This window comes from Osmia lignaria, chromosome 3 (assembly GCF_051020975.1).
Source record: "Osmia lignaria lignaria isolate PbOS001 chromosome 3, iyOsmLign1, whole genome shotgun sequence".
In the NCBI taxonomy this organism is placed as follows: domain Eukaryota; kingdom Metazoa; phylum Arthropoda; class Insecta; order Hymenoptera; family Megachilidae; genus Osmia; species Osmia lignaria.
Genome location: NC_135034.1, coordinates 11,419,630 through 11,435,480, shown reverse-complemented (window position 1 = coordinate 11,435,480; position 15,851 = coordinate 11,419,630). Strand labels below are relative to the sequence as shown.

Genomic DNA, 15,851 nt, shown 5'->3' with positions numbered 1-15,851 from the left:
TTAATTTATTAAAATACTATTTTATGTCTATTTTATTGTATTCTAAAAGCTTTCTTTTATATTATTGGAATGTTATTTATTTTTGTTCACTAAATTCTTTACTAGCTTTTCTGTTCATATCAAATTAAAGCAAATATTTTTAAAGAAATTTTATTTAAAAAGAAAAAAATACTTTAATGGATTTACTCTTTAAAATCACACGTATATTTGAAATTCTTCTGCTTTGTCTCAAGACTCGTATGGACTTACAAATACTAATAAGTAATAATATGTACTTGCATTAAGGTATCGATACGAAAGGAATAAGTGCACTAATATAAAGTAATAACTCGTACTACATTTATTTCCCTCCTGAGGCAAGCAGAAGAAATGAATCGTATTTTAAAAAGTTAATCCTTCGATATTTCCACGAGACGCATATGAACTCATAAAATATTCCTAAAATTTCGAATACGTTTAAATGCATAAGTGTAGCCAGACTACATACATTCATTATGTCGCGTATTCCTTACATAAGGACTGGTACTTGACGATACATTGAAGTAAAGTCTTTCTGTAAAAAAATCTGTAGAAATACTTAAGGTATGATATTAGATATTAGTCGTGTAAGGTTTGGCATGCTACTGAAGTGTAAAAACTGGGTGAAGAAATTGTAGCCGTGTAAATTACACGCTGCTCTATTTCATTGTACCCACTTATTAATCATGTAACGAAGTGTTTATTTCTATTAAGAGAAGATTAAAAAAAAAAGCAACAAAGTGTGATTACATAAACTATATTCGTCTAAATCTAATATTACTAGTTTATAATAAATATATTTGTACTAATTTTAATCATAAACTTTGTTGTTTTTATTGCACTATAAATATAAGTTAGAGAGAACATAGTACGTTAATTTACCTTTTTTAATTTGTAATTGCTTAAAAAATAATAAACTACTGTATGACAGTGGCTTGATGAAACTTCAAAGGAACACATATTAATACCGTTCAAAAGTTTATTTTTTATTTCATTTATGTATGAAAATAATCTTTTGTATCGAAATTATCGAGTATAAATGATTTTAAATCATTTTCAATATATAGTTATTCTAATAAACATTAGTTTTACTTTTGCTGCCAATATGTAATAATTAAAAATTCAAGTAATATTATATAGAATCTAAACTGTTAGCTGTTTACATTCTTCTGTCATGATATGAAACAAAAGTAAGAATATGTCATTCATATAAATGGATTACATATCTTTTATGATTCCTTTTCAAATTTTTCTACATTATCTTTTTATTAATATGAATTAAATACATATGTGTACATAATAGAATTTTATAGGTTCACGATATCAGCGATAATAATAAATGCAAGAATTTTCTAGAACATGTTATGTAAAAATATTTGGTATGCTATTCAAAGAGGTCCAGAATCTCGCTGTAAGTACAAAGTAAATACATTGCAAATTACTGTTTAATTAAAATACTGTTACTATTATTAATATACTATATTATTCCTAAACATTTATAGTACTACATCATGTACCAAAGGCACCTCTACCTGGAGAACCTCCTAAACCATATACACTTACTGAAATTCCTGGACCAAGGTCAGAGGCTCTTCTAAATGAGTTTTCTAAAATTCAGGTTCGTATTCATATCTTTACAAAACAAGTCTTACAATAGTGAATATTAATAAGATACAATTGAAAACTATTGCAGCAAGTAGGCTCCATTCAATATTTCGCAGACTATCAAAGGTCTGTTGGAAATTATTTGGCAGATATCGATGGAAATGTTTTCTTAGATATGTTTATGCAACTCTCAACTCTTCCACTTGGATATAATCATAGGACTATTCTTGGTGCACTATCATGTGTTGGGAATCAAGTAAACAATATATACAATTGTTATCCTCATTAAAAATATCTAATGAATATTAATATCAATTTTCAGAGAATAATGGCAAATAGACCAGCATTAGGACTGTTTCCTGGCTTAGAATGGCCATGTAAACTTCAAGATACGTTACTTCAGCCATGTGTAAGATACTTTTATTTAGCAACAGTGAAATTATAAATAATGATTAATTAAAAAAAAATTTTTATAAACATTCTATGTTATCAGGTAGCTCCAAAAGGATTACCATGTGTTTTCACAGCTATGTGTGGTGCCTGTTCAAATGAACATGCTATACAAATGGCATTCATCAAATATGCAGAAAGACGTCGTCGAGGCAAAGATTTCACAGATGAAGAAAAGAAAAGTGCACCTTGTAATAAACCACCTGGTTGTCCTGAATTATCTATCCTTTCTTTTGAAGGTATTTTAACACAGAATTGTAGATATCCCAATGCCATAAACTGATTAAATTTATAAAATTAGGAGGATTTCATGGTAGAACGTTTGGTGCATTGGCATTAACACATTATAAATATATGATGAAAATTGATATACCTTCCCTTCCATGGCCAATTGCACCTTTTCCACAATATTCATATCCATTAGATGAGCACGAGAAAGAAAATAAAGAAGAAGATGCTAAATGCTTGGAACAAGTAAATTTGTTATTTGTATGTTTTGTAACAATCCTATGGCTAAGTATTATGAAATTTATCGATTGAAAGGTAGAGGATTTAATAGAAAGCTATGAGAAGAAAATGCCAGTAGCTGGTATTATAGTTGAAGCAATACAGTGTGAAGGAGGAGATAAACATGCTTCCCCAGACTTTTTTCATTGTTTACAAGATATTACTAAAAAGGTGGATATTTAATGTTTTCTTTGGATTCTTATGAAATAATAAAATTCAAGGTGCAGAATTTTAATATAAATATAAATTACACAGAAGAACATTGCTCTAATAATGGATGAAATACAAACAGGAGGTGGTGCAACGGGACGAATATGGGCTCATGAGTATTTTGAATTGAATACTCCTCCTGACATAGTTACATTCAGCAACAAAATGCAAGCTAGTGGTTTCTATCATTCTTCTGAATATATGTAACAAATTTTTTATTAATTGTATTATTTGAAGATACTATTAGTCCATAAAAACGATTAATTATTCATTCAGGCCAGCGCATCCGTATAGAATTTTTAGTGCCTGGATGGGTGACCCAAGCAAGATACTAATATTAGAGGCTGTATTGCAAACTATTGAAGCAGAAGATCTATTAACTCACGTTTGCCAAGTTAGTAATTATTTACTTTGTCAATTGAACGCACTACAGCAGGAGTTCCCTCAATTGATGTGTGCTGTACGAGGCAGAGGATTTATCATTGCATTTGATATGGTAACCAGGGATATGAAGAATAAATTAATGAATCAAATACGTTGTAAAGGTAAACTGCATTTCATGATATGTACATACTTGTTTATAATCATTATTACTATAATAATTGTTATGATACATTTATAAATGTATAGGTATACAAGTGGGTGATTGTGGTGAAAAATCAATTCGATTAAGACCATGCTTGATATTTCAAGAATATCATGCAGATATCTTTTTAGAACATCTTCGTGCCTGCTTAAAAGAATTTGCGGAAAGTTGATGTATTTAGATATTGCCGCGTTGTATATTTATTAAATATATATTTTAATAAAAAAACAATGTATATTTTAATATATTTCAACAGCAGCGTCATTAGCGAGATGTAGGGGATGTAGGGGGTGTAAGGAATGCATAAGACTCCTCATCGTCCCCTGGGGGAGAGTGGCGGGGGAATGTCAGATTCCAACTAACTAAAGCCCCACGGGACCAACACTGGTCTAAAGGTGGGCTCCGGGACCTTATGTGGAAAAGTGAAAAATACTGTGCAACCATAACAGGTATTTAAATATAATAATTTTTATTTTCCTTACCCCTTAAAAATTCGTACAAATTATTTACAAATATAGTTTGAATTCTATTAATAAAACTAACAAAATATTAAACTCTGAAACATTTACAATAATTTCATTTTTATTTTTTTACTTAGCATTCTTCTCTTCATTTAATTATGTATACTGCGTGAATCCCAACAGCATTGCTTGTACAACCTCTCCTTGTTGTAATACAGTCTTTTGTGTTGTACGTGCTGGTAACATTAATAATGCATTTGCATTTCTGCAGCTAAGTAATTTACTACTAATTTGGTTTCCAGTACTATAAGCTAATGGTAGTATATCTGTGTCAGTCCATTTTAATATTGCTCTTACGTATTCGGGACGCGGATCCAAATTATAAGATGATGTCAACTACCATAAGAAATATATTAAATATCGTATAATTTAGTAGTTAATAATGAAATAAAAATAGTACATACTTTTGCTTTCACAATAGTAGGTGTGGAGTAGTCCTTAGATAATTGCTTTAGTAAAGGTAGTACAAATAAGTACATAGTAACGGTTGCCGAAACTGGATTACCGGGTAAACATAGCAAATATTTTTTTCTATTTTGGAACATACATGTTGCAAAAGTTGTTGGTTTTCCAGGTTTCATGTTTACACGTCCTGAATATACATTTACTATTAATTTCTCTTTATAAAGAATAATGATCTTATTTCATTATTAGTCTTACCAAAATGTATTGTAGCGTCAAAATAATGTTGTAAAATAGGTTTTAACATATCTCTGTCACCCATAGATACAGAACCTGATGTAATTAACACGTCAACTTGTTTTAAAGCATGTTTAATCTTGTTCACCATTACGTTTTCTCTATATAATACGGAAAAAATTAATTTACACTTGTATTACTAGATATGTATAAATATGCTTACTCATCTATTGCAATGCCCATGTCCAGAGCATCATAGCCGTTTTCTCGTAACATTAATAACAATGTAACTTTGTTGCTATCGTATATATGCCCCGGCATTAAAGCTGTCCCAGGGCATTGTAATTCATCTCCAGTAGACAATACACCAATTTTTGGAACATCAGTGACCAATACCTGTTTGTAACCACATGCTGCAGCAAGGCCTAGTTCTATTGCTCCAAGTTTTGTTCCGGCCTTTAGAATTAACTCTCCTTTTTTAATATCACAGCCAATAGGTCTTAAAATAAATTGTATTAATTATTTTTTTATTTAGTTATTTCCGTATTATTAAAAGTAAAATACCTAATGTCTTGTCCATGTTTTACTTCTGACATAATTTCAATTTCTTTCTCTTCTGTATTATCGTCGGTTCCTTTTATAAGTTTGGTATCTTCAACTTGAACAACAGCTGTTGCGTCTACAAAATAATGAAAAATAAATATGAAAATTATCATAGATAAAATCAAGGATTACACTTGGATAAAGTATGGTTAAATTTACCATCTGGAATCGGAGCACCTGTATTTACTCTTACACATGTACCAGGTTGAAGAATAATTCCAGTGGCCTACAAATACATGAGGGTAAAATTTGCGGTACTTTTATAATCATAATTTATCGTAACTGTAGCTTACAACGCCCCCTGCTTTTATTCCATTCAATACTTGTCTCCTGCCTTTTCCATCATTTGCTAAGACTGCGTAACCGTCTTTAATAGACGCTCTAAATGGTGGTAAATCATATTTAGAATACAAATTGCCATTCAATATTTTGCCATGAACTTTTTCCAAATCTTCATTTGATTTGTTGCTTAATGGTTCAACATATTTTAATATCATTTGTAAAGCTTCTTCTACAGAAATCATAGGGTATGGCGATTCTCTGTTTCGTTTAGTTATACTTCCTAAACATAACTATAAGAATTTCTTGATATACATTTTCTGTAATACATTCATCAAATAAGAAGAAAAATGCAATCTTACTGAAGTTTTATTTCGACATTCTTGGACAGAGATTTTTTCAGTAGATTCATTTTGTATATACCCGTGCGCGTCTCTTATGCTTTCCTTGTTGTCTTTAAGTAGATCAATAGCATGAGGTATAGCAGGTGCAATTATGCTTAAACATTCCTTTGCAGCTTTTGGAGACCCTGGTAGGTTAATAATTATTGTTCTACCCCGTATTCCACATATAGCTCTTAATAGAATGCATTAAAATATTATTAATAGTAGGATCTATATCATTACAACTAACTTTTAGTAAATAATACCTTGATAACATAGCCATTGGAGTAATTTGTAGACTTGACATTAGCATTGCTATAACTATCCCAGGAGCTTCTTTTTGAATAATTTCTTTTGTTGCTTCTGGAGTTACATCTCTTTTTGAAAATCCTGTCCCACCAATGGTGAAAATAACATCTACATGTCCGCTATCACTCCAAAAAATCAGCTTCTCCTAAATACAATGAATAAATGTAAACATTGTAATGCCTTCTTTAAAATTCTGTATTCTTATAATAAATGAATATACCTTTATTGCATATGCATCATCCGGAACAATACTTTTATGACATATTTGACCTCTTAAAATTTTTTCAATTTCAGTTTCTACCTCTGGTCCACTTTTGTCCTCCTTTTTATACTCAAAGCAGCTATCGCTTACTAATAATAAAAGTTAATAAAATTTTCGTATATAGAAACCCTTATTATTATTTTATGATACAGTAGAATAAGTAAAGTTAATAGTGGTAAATAAACAAGAAATTCAATAATAAGTTGAAAAACAATAAAATATATAATATTTACCTGTTAATAATCCAAATCTTATTGAATTCATAATTTTATATAAATATTGCCACGTATTTAAATCAGTCACTGTGTATATATAACTAGCATAAATCTATATATACTTGATGTCACGAGACTCCATAACTGCGAAAAGACCAGTTTTCGTTCTTTTCTGCGCATTGTCGCTCTGATTGGCGATACTTCCAGCGGAAGTGGAAAACGATTGGCGGATCGCTTTCCCCCACCATCGCTGCGTTCCCCCATCATCTTCCAACCTGCGCGCTTAGATATGGACTCTCGTGACATCAAGATACGACTGTTATACCGATTGCGCAGACCTAATCTCACCTTGGGGTAGAAGGTACCCCAAAGTCGTAATTCTTCGGTAACAAAGGCATATTCAGTCTTAATGGATCTCTAGTCACTGTAAAAACATTCTGAATCAAATGCAGGGAAGTGAGAAGTCTCAGTCTCAGTGGTCTCAGCGATAGTAGTGCAACAGAAGGATCGAGGTGCTTGGAGATTAGTCTTTGCACATTAGCTTGTGAAGTTTTGTTGACAATTGGTTTACTTTTACGTCGCAGGAATTACTGATAACTACGGTAATATTTTTATTAATTATCTTTCATTTTGTCGTTAATGTAAACAATGTGTGGGAAAGTAGCATTCTATTAATAAGAACAGTATATAGATTATTTTGGCCTACTTACGCATAAAAATCCAAGATGGGAGGCACGACCATACACACCCCCTTCGCTACATCCAATCAGCGTAAAGTTTCGTTTCTTAAGGCTAACAACCTTCGACTTTCGTCGCATTTATACAAACGAAGTAAAGTAACGGGGATAAATGTTTATCTGACAAAAAAGAATGTAACTGTTTTGTATTGTATAAATGTATTTAACACAAATGATCACAATTTATATATTAATTTTATATTGAGTTGAAATGAACGCATAACACATTGAAATCTCAACAATGTCTCTCAGTAATGTGTTAAATAACATTTCGGAGAAAGTTAATTATATCTCATTTTGAGTCGCTACTTGAAGCTTAAAATTTCTATTTTGCCCCAAACTCGTTAGAAGCACATCTTAAAAAAACATTTATACACGCTTTTAATATTCCATATGGATATGATCAATATATTGTTTACAATGATCTAAGAATTTTAATTTATACACGGTGATTCATCATATTTACAGGAAGCCGATATTGTATTAAACATCAACCTTTTTCCTTTTCAATTTATATTTTTTACTGCGTCATTATCGTTAACGAGCGATTGGTTTAACTTTTTCAGATTATCTACTTAAGAAAATTATTTGAAACGGTAACACGAAGGTGTCAGATTAATTATTAACACGTTTTTTAAACATCAGAGGGAGAGCACCTTTTCTTCAAGTTTATCCATATTTTTAAGTAGGAATCCAAATATTTTTTTCGCCCAAGATTCCTAAAATACAATATCCACCACTGAATTGTAATTAGCGTAGTAATTGTTATTTATCAGAATTCATTGTGACGCATTTATCAGTGCGTAACGATTGAGTACGGATATTTGATAATGCAAGCATGTTTATTTAATTATGGTACTAAAACAGCTGTATCTTATCAAAGACTGTTCATTCATAACAAGAATAATATACATATGTAAGTACTGATTATAAGAAGTCGCGCGGGGTGATACAGGGGCAAGAAGAGGTACTATGCACACATTGGCTGACTTAAATAAAATATATACTTAAATGAAATATTTCAAAAACTTTCTCGTTCGATATAAATCAGAGCGAAATAATAAAATGAAACTATAATTTTTAAAACATTTACTTGTTGAGCAATCTGTTATTGTGAAGAACTGGTTCAAAGCACTACTTAACGCAAGAAGTCCTATTATTTATACGCATCCGGTTATGTTGTAAGCGCGAAGAGGTTTATGTTATTTTTATTTGCTAATATTTCGAGGATAAATATTATTATGAACCACGTTATTATAATTTCTAATAGACACTGACTAGGGGTATAATTTGCGGATGGACTTAGCGTGTGTAGCGAAATCGGGTAATTGTTTGCTAAAATTATGGCCGCGCTTCGAATCAAATGAACAGCGGTCCAAAGTCCAAGGTTATACATATGTACTTACATACCTTAAATGAAGCATACAAGCTGTAAACTGTACTATCTGAAAGTATATACACACAGAAATTATAGCTGAACAATGTGTTGATTTTTATTGTAGAATAAAATACCATGTACAAATGAAAAATTACAATTCATTGTTTAGATGCAAATGTAAATGTTTCCCGCGTTTTTATAGTAAAGTATATAAGTATACAGTTTCATGTACAAAAAGTATGAGAAAGAATTAAAAATATATCTTGTTCTTATAGTGAAATGTAGGTCAATAAAAATTTTATTTTTTTACACTAGATTTATATTATTATTAATGTTACTATTCATTTTAGGATTGTAACAGTTAATAGATGACATGGCAGAAGCACATTCAGCTGTAGCATTCAGTTTTTCCATTACTCATGAAGGATGGGATGTTAATTTTGATAGAGAAGTTTTACACTTGGTATGGCAATCAGGTATTCGCTCTTGGAAAAAGAGGTTCTTCAGATTTGTTGTAAGTAAATAAAATAATACATTGATTTAAAATATAATGCCTAAACAGGTCTAGCAAAGTATTTGAATTAAATTTTAGAACAATCTAAGAAGTGGTGTATACCCTGCTTCCTTGGAAAGTTTATGGTTTACCATAGCTGTGGTGACTGTAATACATTTTGCAGGATTTAAAGTACCCTATGATCCTGTTGGAAAAGCTGCACCCTATTTTTCAGGGTAATTCAGTTAATCTTTTAAATATAACTTTTGTACAATCATTGTACAGTCAATAATACCTGATTAATTGTTTATATTAATTATTAATTTCTTGTTATGTTGATAGGTCTGTAATATTGGCACATTTATTAGGATCCTTTATGTTTGGATTAATGTTATGGTTGATGGTGATACATCTGATTCGATACACTTTGAAATTATTACTTATGTATAAAGGATGGATGTATGAATCCAGAGAAAAGGGGTCTAGTACTTCAAAAATTACTAAAATGTGGACTACATTAGTAAGATTATTCTTTGGATGGCACAAGCCAATGCTATACAGTTTTCAAGGGTCCTTACCACGGCTACCATTACCCACAGTAGAGGATACTATGAAACGGGTTAGATTATAGAATACTTTGTAATCTTATATTAGTTGTGAGTGAATTCCTGAAATAATTTTTCGTCCAATTTTTGTTTCCCACATCTTCGCTTCTTTTATCGTAACCAAAGCAATTGCAAAATACATAATTGGATTATTATTTAAATAGTACTTGCGAAGTGTTCGACCTTTACTCGACGATGAAAATTATGCTCGTATGGAGACACTGGCCAATGAATTTCAAAAGGGCATCGGTGTAAAACTTCAACATTATCTGATATTGAAATCTTGGTGGGCTACTAATTATGTTTCTGATTGGTGGGAAGAATATGTTTACCTACGTGGTAGATCTCCCATTATGGTGAACTCAAACTTTTACGGCATCGATGCTATTTTGATGCATCCCACCAAGATACAAACTGCTCGGGCCGCAAGCGTTATTTATTCATGTTTGCAATATAGACGTCTTATCGAACGTCAAGAATTAGAACCGGTTAGTGACAGTAATTGAGAATATATTTCTTTGTAAGGAAAATATTATGGAATATTTAATATTGCGTTTTGTTTTTAGATTTTAATTCAAGGACTGGTGCCTTTATGTTCGTGGCAATATGAAAGATTATTTAACACTACAAGAATACCAGGACGCGAGACAGACAAACTTGTACATTATCAGGATTCTAAGCACATCGTTGTGTATCATAAGGGAAGATACTTTAAAGTTTTTATTTATCACAAAAACAGAATTCTTCAACCTTGTGAAATCGAAATGTAAGTAAACTATTCAGGGTGAGTCAGATAAAGTGTTACTCTAGCAGCTATCGACCTAATTCTTTTTTTTACACTAAACTGGTATAACTCTATACATTTTATAAGTAATGGTTATTCATGATTAAATAGTGAATTATGTATATTCCAGTCAGATGCAACAAATTTTAGATGATAAATCAAAGCCCTCAGAAGGGGAAGAAAAATTGGCTGCTTTAACAGCAGGTGAAAGAACTGCATGGGCCATAGCTAGAGAAGAATTCTTTTCAAAGGGAGTGAATAAAGCATCTTTAGACCTAATTGAAAAAGCAGCATTTGTAGTTGCACTAGATGATATGCCATATATATATGACCCAGTAAGTATTATTTTAATAACGATGAATTTTATTTATAAATCAATAAATTTATGTTTTATGTATTAATAGATGGATCCAGAAAAATTAGATCAATATGGACGAATTCTATTACATGGTACAGGACACGACAGATGGTTTGACAAATCTTTTACTTTATGCATAGGCAACAATGGTAGAGTAAGTAATATTATTGATAATATTAAATCAGTGCACTATAACGTAACAATTATTAAATATATCATTTTATTTTTCAGACTGGATTCAATGCTGAACATTCGTGGTAAGTTTTTAAGATGAATAAGTTTTTTATATAATGAAAAAGTAAAATGTAAAACAAGAAGATGGTTGAAAAAGAATTGTTTCATACTGAATCATCTTCATTATTACGTAACATCTATGTATTTAGAAAGTGTTACATATATTTTTACTCTTTGTTTTATTACTATATTTATAGCTTTTTTTAACTTCCTAAAAATGAAGAAGTATACAATATTATTGCATTTATAAATTAATAGAAGTGTTGGTATTTTATTTATTTGAATAAAATTTTCTTAAAACTCTATTTAAATTATTATAAAAATATGATAAACTATATTGGGGTTGAGAAATAACAAAAAGTAATGAGCAGGGCAGATGCTGCAGTGATGTCACATTTGTGGGAGTACGTGATATCTCAGGAAAACGATACTGGAAAGTAAGGATCTTAAATTCATTGCTTTCACGGTGCTAGGTTTCACTCGTTACTGTTCTTTTGCTTCTTCTACTTATTCTGCGTTCACTTTAAACCTTCACTGTAATTACCTTAACTATTATTGAAAAACTTCAATAATTACTTTCAAGCTTAACTGATTTATTAATGTACTTTAAATTTTATGTAGATACTCAATTTTTGTAAAAATTGTACTTTCTTGTTTTTAAACAATTCTCGTAAGCAAAATATTAATCCGTAGTACAATACAAATTCATTATTTGATATAAAGTAAAATAAATGTAAATATATTTTTGTAAACATAAGCTAATTGTTGATTAAAAAAACCACGTTTATTAAAATTTGTCATTCAAGATTTAGGAAAATTTAATAGTCAATACTTTTTTATATGAACTCTGCCATCTCTTTGTTTTATTTATTTTTCAATTATTAATCATTTTAATAATTAACAAAATTGAAATGTTTATTTTAAATGTAATAGATTTAATAATTTTTTCTACAATATGCTCTTATTAGGGCAGACGCACCTATCATGGGATCTCTATGGGAATATGTTATAGCTAATGATGTGGAAATGGGGTAACTTTTCATAATTATTTTTCTATTAACACCATACCTTTCTATATACTAACACTGTGTATATAATATGTATGTGAATTGTTACACGTATGCTTTCAGGAGATTAAAGACATTAACTTTTCAATAAACTTCTACACAATGATACTGTAACTACTAATGTGCGGTTCTAGATATATATAGTTAATAGCAAAATATTTAATGTTAAAATTTAACAAGATCTCCTCTTGTGAAATACGACTAAACCAAGAAGTACCTGGTAAAATGTCATTAGTTTCAATATTTGAAGCACAATCATTTACTAAACTTTATTATGAACTTATACATATTTTCTTGTTAAAAATTGTAATGTGTGGAGAACAAAATGGACACAAACAGTTTAATAATAAAAACTGCTAAAAAATCAAGATTTATTTAAAAATTTCTTGGAAGGTAAATGTAAAACATAAAATTTAACATGCACACTCATGCTTTTATTTATTTTACTTGTTACATTTTTATTACAATAATTATATAAAATTCAAACAATCGTAAGTGGCTTATTAATAAAAAAAAACTGTATTGAATAGTTTCCATTTATTATTGTTTATATACAATATAGCAATTGTATCTTATCTACTTAATCGAAAGGTACGATTTTATTATAGTGTTTGTGTTCATAAACAATAACACACACTCATATTCATAAACTGCAACTTTGATTTTTGTATAAACTTGCTTATTGCTCATTCTCATTATACTTTATAACTATATTTTATTTTACCATATCTTATGGTTTAAAGTATTCATTAAAATATATTGCAGATATAAAGAGGATGGTCACGTTCAAGGAGAACCTGAATTTACACCTCCACCTGCTACACGGCTTCAATGGGACTTAAACCAGAATTGTATAGAAGCTATTGAAAAATCAAATGAAGTAAAAAAAATTGTTGAAATTTTTAATGAACAAATATCTGTTAAAAAAGAGAAATGTTATATAATACTTTTAATTATTAGGTTGCACAGAATTTATTAAATGACGTTGAATTACGCATTTATGTACACAATGCATATGGTAAAGGTTTCATGAAAGTTAATTCTATGTCACCGGATGCATATATACAAATGGCTCTTCAATTGGCCTACTTCCGTGATTCTGGTAAATTCAATTTAACTTATGAAGCATCCATGACTAGACTGTTCAGAGAAGGAAGAACAGAAACAGTAAGACCATGTACAATTGAATCTACAGAGTGGGTTAAAACAATGGAAGATAAAGATGCTACTGTAAGTAATTCAAATTTTTATAATAAAATCTAAGTTTTTAATGTTGATTAATAAACGTTTTATTCTGTTTATAATAACAAACAACTATGATAAAATATTTATGAATATTATACATTTTTATACAAAGAGCCTAACATACAGTTCACTGTTTCTTTTGATAGACTATTGAATTGCGCATTGTCATTAATGGCACTTTTGTCCATTTTATTCTGCTTTACCCTTTGGCTATAACGATTAATTATACAGTTTGTATCGCATGTATAAACATTTTATTATTACAGATAGACCTTAAATATAAATTATTGCTAGCAGCAGCAAAGCAACATCAGAAAGGTTATCAAGATGCAATGTGTGGCAAAGGAATAGATAGACATCTGTTTTGTTTATATGTAGTATCCAAGTATTTAGAAGTGGATTCTCCTTTCTTGAAGGTGATAATTTATAAAATAATATATTTACCTGGAAGATAATTTTTGAATTGTAATTTCTGTTTTTCAGGAAGTTTTAAGCGAACCATGGAAGTTATCTACTTCACAGACTCCACATGGTCAAACATCATTAATAAATTTGAAAAAGCATCCTAATTGTATTTCTGCGGGAGGTGGTTTTGGCCCCGTGGCCGATGATGGTTATGGGGTTTCTTATATTATTGCTGGAGAAAATCTTTTGTTTTTCCATATCTCATGCAAACGTAGTTCTCCAAAAACTGTAAGTGTATTAAATAAACTTATTATTAATCGCATTTTTAACATAATTTTACTTGTTTTAGAATGCTGCCAGATTTGCAAAACAAATAGAGAAGTCGTTAGACGATATGAAGAATTTGTTCGTTGAATATAAAAAACTACAAGCACAAAAGAATGGTTCTATGTAATCATTTTACAGTGCAGAAGAAATGTAATATTATGTGCACTTGTGGAGACTTAGAGTCTTAAACATTTTCTTTTATAAGTTTGCAAAATGCTATTCCTCCACAGAATTAAATGCACCAACAATTACCTGGACAGATATATTAAGCAGGAAGTTACTAAAAGTACAAATGAAAAATTAAGGTAAAGCTGAACATTATTCAACAAATATATGAAGCAAGTTTTTGGTTGTTAACTTGCGAATGATTTTTAAGTAACTTTGTATACAAAAGATTTATATTTCATACTCTTTGATATTATACAATGTACATGAAAGTGATGAAACGCGTATAGTTTACCTATACTTATTTTTGTAATGAACATTTGTAAAGAAAAGCTATTTTTAAGTAAGAAGGAACTGTCAATTATAATAGCATTTACAGGAATTGACTATTAAACATTCAAAACATTATTATCTTAAAAGTTTTAATTTTTCAGATATCTATTTTTCAAAGTAACTCATTTGTATGGAATATAAATAACAAAACAAGCATTGTTTTAACGGTATATTAATTCTTCAAAAAATACTCACTCTATACTCGCTTTATCAGATATTTATAAATGAATTGATGATTATCATTGCTACTAAAGTATTAAATGCATACTGACAAAGTTATAATTCATAACGGCATATAAATTCGAAATGAATCTTACACGAACCTCATTAGAGAAATTATTATATTTTATTAATAATAAGTATTACATTAACAACTTGTCACTTTTAATACAATGTAATCATGTTAGTAATTAGTATAAAAATATATTAAATAATATGCCATAAATCAATTTCTGCAACCTATCAATGCAAGGCTTTATTGTTGTAGATAGTTTTATACAGGTTGTTGAAAAATTATATTTAAGATTTATATGATATATAGGGCATACTATTCTGATTATAAAAATCTAAGTAAATAGCCTTTACTAATTATTATATACATATGAACAGTATTTTAATCAGGATGGTATGACCCACGTATCATATAAATCTCGAATGGTTTTTTTTAACACCTTGTACAACATGTGAAGTATTTACCTCTTTGTTAAAATTATAATTCAATGTATTGGTGCTTTTATAATGTAAATTTACAATCCTAATATTAGTATATTTATTTCTTTGATATAAATTATATACAAGAAATGAAATGTACCATAATCTTAGGTGTACATATTAATTCGATTACAATTTCAAATTTAAATATTTCCCTGTGTTCTTATGCATTTAAAATACTATTGACAAGTGAAGCATGATCATTGATAATAATGTTTATTTTAATAATCGAAATTACTATAATTTTTAAAAATAAATTTTCAATTTCCTTTTTCTTCAAGCACAAAATTAATCTGTAATACAATTGAAGTTTCAAATTTAAACTTGTAGTAATTGTAATTACTTCGACCTTCCGGCAATTCGATGCTGTTAAAAAAAAGAGGAATTAATGATAAGTAAAAATGATATATGTAATATATAGA

At 29.5% G+C, this 15,851-nt stretch overlaps 3 protein-coding genes across 8 annotated transcripts; 2 read left to right on the top strand and 1 right to left on the bottom strand.

Moving 5' to 3' along the window:
• Positions 1 to 1,189: 1,189 nt before the first annotated feature.
• On the top strand, positions 1,190 to 5,438 carry LOC117607989 (4-aminobutyrate aminotransferase, mitochondrial). 3 transcript variants are annotated; one of them, XM_076693129.1, is made up of 11 exons: positions 1,190 to 1,208; positions 1,332 to 1,429; positions 1,521 to 1,636; positions 1,712 to 1,879; positions 1,946 to 2,032; positions 2,117 to 2,312; positions 2,375 to 2,547; positions 2,617 to 2,751; positions 2,836 to 2,993; positions 3,067 to 3,335; positions 3,421 to 4,490. In XM_076693129.1, the coding sequence occupies exons 2-11, from the start codon at positions 1,378 to 1,380 to the stop codon at positions 3,546 to 3,548; spliced, it is 1,482 nt and encodes a 493-aa protein (XP_076549244.1). In that variant the 5' UTR covers positions 1,190 to 1,208; positions 1,332 to 1,377; the 3' UTR covers positions 3,549 to 4,490. The 3 variants fall into 3 exon arrangements, 2 of the variants coding, with proteins under 2 accessions (XP_076549244.1, XP_034188252.1); XR_013064421.1 differs by lacking the exon at positions 1,190 to 1,208 and adding an exon at positions 5,255 to 5,438 and having other exon boundaries at positions 1,225 to 1,429; positions 3,421 to 3,825; XM_034332361.2 differs by lacking the exon at positions 1,190 to 1,208 and having other exon boundaries at positions 1,225 to 1,429.
• On the bottom strand, positions 3,829 to 7,433 carry cin (Molybdenum cofactor synthesis protein cinnamon). 2 transcript variants are annotated; one of them, XM_034332360.2, is made up of 11 exons: positions 7,298 to 7,433; positions 6,331 to 6,461; positions 6,068 to 6,255; positions 5,781 to 5,994; positions 5,433 to 5,711; positions 5,299 to 5,365; positions 5,101 to 5,215; positions 4,760 to 5,035; positions 4,558 to 4,697; positions 4,302 to 4,489; positions 3,829 to 4,233 (listed from the first exon to the last, which is right to left on the bottom strand). In XM_034332360.2, the coding sequence occupies exons 1-11, from the start codon at positions 7,299 to 7,301 to the stop codon at positions 3,994 to 3,996; spliced, it is 1,842 nt and encodes a 613-aa protein (XP_034188251.1). In that variant the 5' UTR covers positions 7,302 to 7,433; the 3' UTR covers positions 3,829 to 3,993. The 2 variants fall into 2 exon arrangements, with proteins under 2 accessions (XP_034188251.1, XP_034188250.1); XM_034332359.2 differs by lacking the exon at positions 7,298 to 7,433 and adding an exon at positions 6,606 to 6,769.
• whd (carnitine O-palmitoyltransferase whd) lies at positions 7,031 to 15,739 on the top strand. Of its 3 annotated transcripts, none has more exons than XM_034332358.2 (15): positions 7,031 to 7,189; positions 9,053 to 9,216; positions 9,295 to 9,431; positions 9,538 to 9,814; positions 9,965 to 10,288; positions 10,367 to 10,566; positions 10,715 to 10,919; positions 10,989 to 11,096; positions 11,174 to 11,199; positions 12,145 to 12,207; positions 13,009 to 13,123; positions 13,204 to 13,473; positions 13,755 to 13,904; positions 13,972 to 14,181; positions 14,243 to 15,739. In XM_034332358.2, the coding sequence occupies exons 2-15, from the start codon at positions 9,076 to 9,078 to the stop codon at positions 14,345 to 14,347; spliced, it is 2,331 nt and encodes a 776-aa protein (XP_034188249.1). In that variant the 5' UTR covers positions 7,031 to 7,189; positions 9,053 to 9,075; the 3' UTR covers positions 14,348 to 15,739. The 3 variants fall into 3 exon arrangements, with proteins under 3 accessions (XP_034188249.1, XP_034188246.1, XP_034188248.1); XM_034332355.2 differs by lacking the exon at positions 12,145 to 12,207 and adding an exon at positions 11,548 to 11,613; XM_034332357.2 differs by lacking the exons at positions 7,031 to 7,189; positions 12,145 to 12,207 and adding exons at positions 8,456 to 8,983; positions 11,548 to 11,613.
• The last annotated feature ends 112 nt before the right edge of the window (positions 15,740 to 15,851 follow it).

Coding starts and splice junctions, on each gene's coding strand:
- LOC117607989 (XM_076693129.1), top strand. CDS start 1,378: ATGTTATGTAAAAATATTTGGTATGCTATTCAAAGAGGTCCAGAATCT. Junction 1,430..1,520: donor AAGAGGTCCAGAATCTCGCT/GTAAGTACAAAG, acceptor AAACATTTATAG/TACTACATCATGTACCAAAG. Junction 2,994..3,066: donor TATCATTCTTCTGAATATAT/GTAACAAATTTT, acceptor TTATTCATTCAG/GCCAGCGCATCCGTATAGAA.
- cin (XM_034332359.2), bottom strand. CDS start 6,636: ATGAATTCAATAAGATTTGGATTATTAACAG. Junction 6,256..6,330: donor ATGATGCATATGCAATAAAG/GTATATTCATTT, acceptor CATTGTATTTAG/GAGAAGCTGATTTTTTGGAG. Junction 5,366..5,432: donor GAATAAAAGCAGGGGGCGTT/GTAAGCTACAGT, acceptor ATGTATTTGTAG/GCCACTGGAATTATTCTTCA.
- whd (XM_034332355.2), top strand. CDS start 9,076: ATGGCAGAAGCACATTCAGCTGTAGCATTCAGTTTTTCCATTACTCAT. Junction 10,567..10,714: donor CAACCTTGTGAAATCGAAAT/GTAAGTAAACTA, acceptor TGTATATTCCAG/TCAGATGCAACAAATTTTAG. Junction 10,920..10,988: donor TGCCATATATATATGACCCA/GTAAGTATTATT, acceptor ATGTATTAATAG/ATGGATCCAGAAAAATTAGA.